The 8,974-nt window shown below is 49.5% G+C and overlaps 1 protein-coding gene across 1 annotated transcript in view; it reads left to right on the top strand.

Annotated features, from left to right (window-relative positions):
• Nucleotides 1–1,733: 1,733 nt before the first annotated feature.
• NME8 (NME/NM23 family member 8) overlaps nt 1,734–8,974 on the top strand; it is a 55,541-nt gene continuing 48,300 nt past the window's right edge. Inside the window, exons 1-2 of the mRNA XM_074985486.1 lie at nt 1,734–1,766; nt 1,858–1,915. Coding sequence (XP_074841587.1) covers nt 1,734–1,766; nt 1,858–1,915 — 91 coding nt within the window. The remainder of the gene's footprint in view (nt 1,767–1,857; nt 1,916–8,974) is intronic.

The raw sequence follows: 8,974 nt of genomic DNA, 5'->3' as shown, positions 1-8,974 counted from the left end.
AGGAATATGCTTTGTCAGGTGGTTGTGACTTGGCATTTTTTACATCTGCATGTGAAGGAAATTGTATATTCATATTTCAGCATTGTCATATGTGCCAGTCAGTTTATGTATTTGTGTGTGGCAGCATATTATGTGTGTGCACTGAAGTTTGGATGTATGTGTTGGCACGTGTTTTGAGTTGGGGAGTATATGTACATATGTTGCTATGCTGTATGTATTATGGAGCTATTATTAAAGGGGAAGGTGTAACAGTGTAATTCTCCTGATGGTATAGTGATACTGGTTGACAAGCAGGAATAAACCAAATCTGGTAAATACTAGTTACTAACATTGGGAAATTCATAATTCAATGTCATGATCTGGTGGGTTTTTATGCACCAACTCCCTAAGCTATTTGGGATAGCGTAAAGGTGGAGATAAAATGCCTAGATGTGAATATAACGTCCACATGGCAATACAATCTCCCTGCCTGATTTGAAGTTCTTTCAATAAAACAATACTTTTAGTTTAGCTTAGTTTAGTTAAAAAAATTAGGTGATAGACCCAGAAAGCGAAGTTTTCTTTTCCATAGAACAGATACTGTCCAGAAGCACAAGATTTCTCCCATCAGGCAATATGTCTCATCCTTAGCTTGAAGGGACTGATTACAGAAGGGACAAAACAGGACCGTTCTGTGAACATGCATATTCGCTGTTTGATTTTTGGGGTGATACTGTCAACAAGGGTGATTCTTAGGTGGTGATTTTTGTCAAGTGGACTATCGTTGCACTAAGAAATGAAATGAGACCACCAGATGATCAGTGACAGAAAATTTGATTTGATGCCTGTGATGAAGTGGGGGGGTGCATGTGAGAGAGTCAGGCTGGACATGTGTGTGTCACAGGCAGAGCAGCTCACTATGGCTAAGGATGATCCCCTGGGGCTGTAACCTAAGCTGGCAGGAAACACCTCTGACCTGAACAAACAGCAGGGAGGAGCGGAGCTGGGTTTGATTTGCGGGGTGGCAGTTAGAAGCTGGGGGGACAGAGAGTTGGAAGGCAGCCAGACTGGATGGGGGGAAGCTAGACCCCAGATGGGCACCTCTTGGGCTCGTCTCCCCAGGATGGGCTGGAATGACTGTCTCTGCCTGCTGTACTGACACCTCTCTGCTGAGCTATGCCTCTGTTGACTAATAAACTTCCTCTTCTACCTGCTGAGTGAGAGTCGTTCCTGCCTGCAGATGGGGTGCAGTGTTTGGGGACCCCTGAACTCCATCACAATGCCATTTGAGTTAAAGCTCATACTCCAGTACTTAGTGGAAATATCTTCACATTAAAGCAGCTTCAGTTCCACATAGTGCCCTTGTAGGCAGTCTCAGAAGAGCTATGAGAGTTAGAATAACATAGGGATTAAAATGTCCTGAAGGCAATATGTCGACAATATGAATTTCTTAATGTTGTTTCCAATGTTTGAAGTATTTTTAGAAATAGTGAATGTCAAAGTAGGATCCTTGGGTGGTACCAGTCAGGTTAGCTCAGCTGATGTATACAGATATATCCCCATTGACTTGAGTGGTGTTAAACCGACCTAAACCAGCTGAGCATCTGGCCAGTTGAATGGTACTGTGCAGAAACAGTATTTTGTGTAAATCTGTTGCCCAAGCCTGAATTTATATGGAGCTAAACTTATAAAGCAATAACAGTACCTTTTAGAAGTGTTTTATGTTTTACTGTGTTTCACTTAATCACAGGAAAATGGCAGGAAAGAAGAAAGAAGTTCAACTACAGGTATAAATCCTGTTTGTTATTTGAGTTCTAGCATTCAATAGCATTGTTGACATTTTTAGAGATACTAAATTCTGGGTTTGTTTTATCTCAGGCTGTAATAACCAATCAAAGTCAATGGGATGAAATGTTGCTAACTAAAGGTGTAACAGGTACTATTATTTTTTCTATTAATCTCAAGTAATGAAATGTGTGCGTTTTTATCTTTTTTTTTAAATTCACACTCCTATATTGGGAGCAAAACAGAGGGCTGCACTGTATCTACACCACAATAGCTTCAAAAGCTTACAGCCTGGATTTTTGATTACTGGCACTCCATAAACCTGTAGAATCATAGAACACTAGGCTGGAAGGGACCTCAAGAGGTCATCGAGTCTAGTCCCCTGCCTTCTCGGCAAGACCAAGCACCGTCTAGACTATCCCCAATAGATGTCTATCTAACCTGCTCTTAAATAACTCCAGTGATGGAGATTTCACAAGTTCCCTAGACAGTTTATTCCAGTGTTTTTAACTACCCTGACAAGAAGTTTTTCCTAATGTACAACTTAAATCTCCTTGGCTGCAGTTTAAGCCCACTGGTTCTTGTCCTATCCTCAGGGGCCAAGGAGAACAATTTTTCTCCCTCCTCCTAGTAACCCTCTTTTAGGTACTTGAAAACCGCTGTCATGTCCCCTCTAAGTCTTCTCTTTTCTAAACTAAACAAGCCCAGTTCTTTCAGTCTTCCCTCATAGCTCATGTTCTCTAGACCTTTAATCATTCTTGTTGCTCTTCTCTGGCCCTTTTCCAATTTCTCCACATTTTTCTTGAGATGCGGTACCCAGAACTGGACACAGTACTCCAATTGAGGCCTAATGAGCCCTGAGTAAAGCGGAAGAAAGACTTTCCATGTCTTCCTCTCAACTCTCCTGTTGAGTATGAAAGGAGTTTCTGGAACTAAAACCTCATGGCTCTTACTTCAAGTAACACTTAACTGTGCCTGTCACTGACCATTTTGAAATTGTCACGATATTCATCAGCCCAATCACATGAAAGATGCAAAGGCTTGATGCATTGTGTTTGCTTGCTATTAAACACAAAAAGTTTCTGCAGTGATGAGTGCCTTTCACATATTCCTTTTGAAAGCTGTGAATTTAATCCATACTTGATATCATGCATAGGTACTTAGAAAAAAACATTCTAAATTTACTTCATGTCTGGGAAGAAGTAGGTAAAAGCTGTGATGGGTCAGGTTGTTTTTTTAAATTGAAGTAACCAGCAGAATGAGTTTGAGTTTGCTATTAATACACAATTGTATCTGATCTAAGACAGAAGCAATTGTGTTATAAACTGAGTGCTTTTAAGTATGTACTTTATACACTGTGTGTATTTTCCACTTCCCTTAGTTTGTATGAACTGGAGATGCTGTCTTAAAGAAGAACATATAGTAGGTGAAGGGATTGGGGAGGAGTGAGAACCAATGGGTAGTGAGTAAGATTGAGAAAGAGAGAGACAGCATACCTGATAGGAAGGAGGGAAACTGCCCACAAAAAAGGATTAGGGCATGGAAAATGACAACCAATAAAAGGGCCAAAGGAGGGAGTGCAACTAACAGAGGGTACAGGGAAGAAAGGGCAACCAAGACAAAGAGATAGGGAAGGAGAATTTCATATATTTGTTACATTCCCCTCCACTATGTAAATAAGTAAACAGACTTACAGATTAAGATATTTAAGCTGAAGCCAAAATTATTTGGGAGATACAGTAAACTCTTACATATCCAGCATTCTGTCATCCAGAAGTCTCAAATAACCAGCATTTTATCCATAAGTAAATTTTAGTTCTTCTTCGAGTGTCCCCGTGGGTGCTCCACATTAGGTGTCGGGCTCGCCCGGTGCCGCAGATCGGATCTTCCAAGCAGTTTCTGCCGGACCGCGCATGTGCCAGTGCACGCTGCTCCCTTGCGCGCTCCTGGCCACGTGTGCGATCCGGTCCCCGCCAGTTCCTCTTAACCACCGTCGGCTGCAGACGGAATCCGACTAGGCTACGGCCAAGTTAGCGTATTCAATGGTTTTAGCTGTTTTCTTTAAAGTTTTCAAGTTCTTAGTCTATTGTTAAGTTAGCCAGTTGTTATTTTAAAAAAAAAACAAGAAACAACAAGCGCGATGGAATTCAGTCCAGTCCTAGTAACAAGCGGAGCACCGGAGGCCAGGAGCCTAGGGCCATTAGCCCTCCTGCCGCGGCAGGCTATCCGAGAGGGGGAAAAACAGCACAGAGAAGGTGCTGTGTACCCCATTAACAACTAAAAGACTCACCAACAATGTCCTCTTCAGGATTCAAGAAATGTGAGTCTTGCCGAGAGGCAATGCCAGCGTCTGATGGGCACAGTCACTGTATAAGGTGCCTTGGGGAGTCCCATGTCACGCAGAAATGCTCCTTCTGTGCAAAATTAACAGCCAGAGCAAGGAAGGACAGGGAGATGCGGCTTAAAATGCTGCTATTCGACAAGGCCCTCCAGCCAGATGTGCCGGAGCAGCCGCAGCAGGAGGGACCCTCCGGGGCCCATAAAAGGAAAGCTGCCTCCCTCACCCCATCAGCGCAAAAACGGAGGAAAGTCTCCCCAACCCGATCCCTGCCGGCAGCAACAGCGAGCGGGACGGGAGGAGCGCACAGCCCCCAGCCGCAGCAACAGCTGATCGCCGGCGGCACGGAGAGCCACATGGAGGCGGCTCAGCCTCCGATGATCAAACAGCCGCCCCGCATCGCAGGCAAGGTGGCAGCTAAACAAGCGCTGGTACCAGCGGCACCGCAGGCAGTGGCACCGACCCCCGGGGAACCGGCGGTGCAGAGCGTGCAGGCGCGCAGCCTGCAGGCACCGGAGGACACCGCCCACGCGGCACCGCCCAAGAGCGTGCCGAGCGCGGTGCAGACGGGGCCGAGATCCCCTGCACGTCAGGGGGCGGAGCCACCCCCTCAAGGGACGGGGAAGGCTGCACAGAAAACAAGGCACCGCAGCCCCTCTCCAGACAGGGCTGCAGAGTTGCTTCCTCTCAGCCCTCCGCTCATGCTGTGGACTCCAACTAGAAGACAGGGGTCCCCCCTAGCCTACCCGGAGCCCCGTCTCCATTTTTACAACCAGCCTCGCCCTGGCTGGGACCACCTTCACCCTTCTTGGGGTTTGAGCCGCTGGAGTACTATCACAAATCGCTCTCTCCAGTGTCCTATGTCTCTCAACAATCTCGCTCCCCCAGACGCAGGGGGTACGCACCAAGGGAGTGGTCCAGGTCACCTTCCCAAGAACAGTGCCCATGCTGCCATGGTCGTCCCTATCACGCAGGGCATAGACACCACCGGCATTCTACCAGGGAAAGATCCCCACAGGCGGTCCCGTATCCCCGAGGGCAATCGCGAACGGGGACAGAGACTCAAGTATCTCAGGGGGAAATGGTTATGGAACCCCGAGATTTTCCCTCGCAAGCTTCCAGTGAGCGGATGTACCATCGCCAACAGGAACCGGAAGGGTCCAGAAAGGCGTATCCTAGTGGTTCCTCGCTCTCCTCCCCGGATGGGGCTACGGCCCCGGGGGACGTCCATCCTCCGGACGATCTCAAACAGTTTCAAGAGCTGTTTAAAAGGGTGGCCTTCACGCAAGGCATCCAGACAGCAGAGGTGCAAGAGAAACACCATAAGCTCATCAAAAATCTGAGACCTCCGGCCTCCTCCAAAATAGCAATACCGCTTGACGAAGCAATCTTGGAGTCCGCCACTACGATATGGCAGACCCCTGCGACTATTCTGCCTGTCCACAAGAGAGCGGACAAGAAATACTTCGTGCCGGCGAAGGGCATGGAGTTCCTGTTCAGCCACCCACAACCAAATTCCTTGGTGGTAGAGTCGTCGCAACAAAGATCAAAGACATCTCAATTCAAGACAGGGGGAACAGACAAAGATGCCAAGAAGCTAGAGCTGTTCGGCAGAAAGGTCTACTCCTCCTCCACACTACTGTTGCGAATGGCAAATTACGCAGCGCATCTAGCGAACCACAATTTCGACAACTACACTAGGTTAACCTCCCTCATGGACTCACTTCCAGAGGACAAGAAACCGGTGCTCAAGGCCGTCGTGCAAGAAGGCTACGCGGCCTCGAGGATGGGAGTTCAGATCGCCCTGGATGTTGCGGACACAGCAGCACGCTCCACAGCTACGGCAGTGGTGATGCAAAGGGAGTCCTGGCTCCAGACTTCGGGTACACCGAGGGATCTGCAGGCAAAGATCGTCGATCTTCCCTTCGACACGCAGAAGCTGTTTGCTGAATCAACTGACTCGGTCCTTCATTCCAGTAAAGATTCAAGAGCCACACTTAGGACCCTGGGGATTTACACCCCTCCATACAGAAAGAAAAAGTACTACCCTCAACAAAGACAGTACCAGTACCAGCCACAGCGTCCCCAGTACCACAGGGGTTACGAGCAAGGGCGACATCAACAGCACCAGCAGTACAGAACTCCCAGGCAGCGTTCCCAACAGAGCCGTGCGTCCTCGAGGCAGGGCCAAAGGCCACAAATTTGACACACAGATCCAGGGCTGTGCCATCACTACCATCGCACAAGGTCATCCGAAGCTGTTATTCCACCATCGCCTCCGACCATTCTACGACCAGTGGCAAAGGATCACCACAGACAAATGGGTGCTGGAGATCATAGCCACGGGGTACGCCATCCCCTTCCAGTCGCTCCCACCGCCACGACCTCCACCCAGGCCCCACCTCCAGGAGGCCTCCCACGTAGCGAGGCTCAAGCAGGAGGTAGACCATCTCATGCTCATAGGGGCAGTGGAAAGAGTGCCGGAGCAACTGCAAGGGAAAGGGTTCTACTCGAGGTACTTCCTCACGGAGAAAAAGACAGGAGGCTGGAGGCCCATCTTAGATCTTCAAGGCCTCAACCGGTACCTGCGCAAGCAATGCTTTCGGATGATCACAATCGCCTACATCCTTACGGCACTGGATGATGGAGATTGGTTCGCAGCCCTCGACTTATAAGACGCGTATTTTCACGTAACTATCCATCCGGCTCACCAAACGATTCCTCCGGTTCATGGTAGGCAAAGAACATTTTCAATACAAGGTCCTACCGTTTGGCCTCTCCTCGGCCCCCAGAGTCTTCACCAAGACCTTGGCAGTGGTGTCAGCCTACCTGCACAGACAGGGGGTATTTATATTCCCGTATCTGGACGACTGCCTACTCAAAGGGGCCTCGAAGGAGGAAGTACTACGCATGATACGTGTCACAGCAGGCACGTTCTCTTCGCTCGGCCTGGTTATCAATCTGGCAAAATCAAAGATAGACCCCACACAGGACATAGAGTTCATAGGGGCACGCATAAATTCTATTACAGTGAGAGTGTATCTACCAGAGACACGCTTTCGGGCCATCGGCTCCCTCGTGCAAGTCATCACCTTCAGCCCTACGGTGCCGGTTCTGACGTGCTTACAGCTGCTGGGCCACATGGCAGCAGCAACGTTCGTAGTACAGAACGCCAGGTTACACCTGCGCAGCATGCAGCGCTGGCTGGCGAGCGTATACAAACCGGCAGCACACACCGTTCACAGGGTGGTGTCGCCCACAACAGACGTGTGCAAATCCCTGCAATGGTGGGTAAACCCCAAGAACATGCTAACGGGTACCCTTCCACCAACCACAAATATCGGTTTTTCTTACTACAGATGCCTCCCACATAGGGTGGGGAGCACACATGGGCGAAGAGGTGACTCAAGGACTGTGGTCCTCAACACAACAGTCACTGCACATAAAGATACTGTAGCTCAGAGCAGTGTTCAACGCCTGCAGACACTTTCGAGACCATATACAAGGCAAAGTAGTCGGGATCAGTACAGACAATACCTCCACCATGTTTTATATAAATCGGCAAGGAGGAGCTCGGTCCCGTGCCTTATGTGCGGAAGCAGTCCGGTTGTGGAACTGGTGCATCGCCAACAATATAACCTTGAAAGCCTCGTACTTACCAGGCGCTCACAATGTGAAGGCAGACCAGCTGAGCAGGCGTTTCGCACTCACGCACGAGTGGCAGATCCGTCACGATCTGCTACGACCGATTTTTCACGCATGGGGCTTTCCCCAGATAGACCTGTTTGCCACTCAACACAACAAGAAGTGCCCACGATTCTGCTCCAGGGCAGGACTGGGACGGGGGTCCCTGGGGGACGCATTCGCGATCTCCTGGAGGGGCCCCCTGCTTTACGCTTTTCCTCCCACAGTGCTGATCCACAAAGTCTTGCAGAAAGCCAGGAGGGAAGGAGCCCGAATGATCCTGATAGTCCCAACGTGGGATCGACAGCAATGGTTCCCCCTACTCCTGCGCATGTCGAACCGTCCACCGATGCCCCTTCTGGTGGCGCCAGATCTGCTCACGCAAGCCCAGGGGTCCATAGTGCATCCGCACCCCCAAGGCCTGCGACTACAAGCGTGGTTAATCCATGGCTCAGCTCCCTAGAGAGCACATGTACGGAGGAAGTGCAACAAGTCCTAGAAAGTAGCAGGAGGACTTCCACCAGGAAGACCTACAAGCAGAAATGGACTCGCTTCACGGCATGGTGTTCTACCAAACAGCTTGCCCCCCCTTCGGTGCCTATACCTGTAATATTAGAGTATCTACTGGACCTCAAGAGAGGAGGACTCTCACTATCCTCGTTAAAGGTCCACCTTGCCGCCATTTCGGCGTTCAGACACGAAGAGGAAGGGCACATGGTGTTCGCCCATCCCATGGTTACCAGTTTCCTCAGAGGGTTGGTAAACCTATACCCCCCTCGGAAACTGCTTCCACCTGCGTGGAACTTGGACCTGGTGCTTAATGCGCTAACGGGACCACCGTTCGAGCCTTTAGCCACGGTTTCCCTCTGCCTCCTTACGATAAAGACGACCTTCCTTCTCGCAATCACGTCAGCTCGCAGGGTGAGCGAGCTTGCAGCAGTTATGGCAACGCTACCCTACACTGTTTTTTCCAAGGAGGCGGTGACTCTACGGCTGCATCCAGCCTTTGTTCCTAAGGTTTCTTCAGAGTTTCATATTAACGAACCTATTGTTTTACCCTCATTTTATCCAAAGCCTCATAACTCTAACAAAGAGGCGCGCCTACACCTCCTGGACATGAGGAGGGCGCTGGCCTTCTATATAGACAGGACCAAGCCCATCTGGAAAACGGATAGACTCCTGGTCTCT

The sequence above is a fragment of the Carettochelys insculpta genome, chromosome 2 (assembly GCF_033958435.1).
Source record: "Carettochelys insculpta isolate YL-2023 chromosome 2, ASM3395843v1, whole genome shotgun sequence".
Classification (NCBI taxonomy): Eukaryota; Metazoa; Chordata; order Testudines; family Carettochelyidae; genus Carettochelys; species Carettochelys insculpta.
This window is presented reverse-complemented; position numbering and strand designations above follow the sequence as displayed.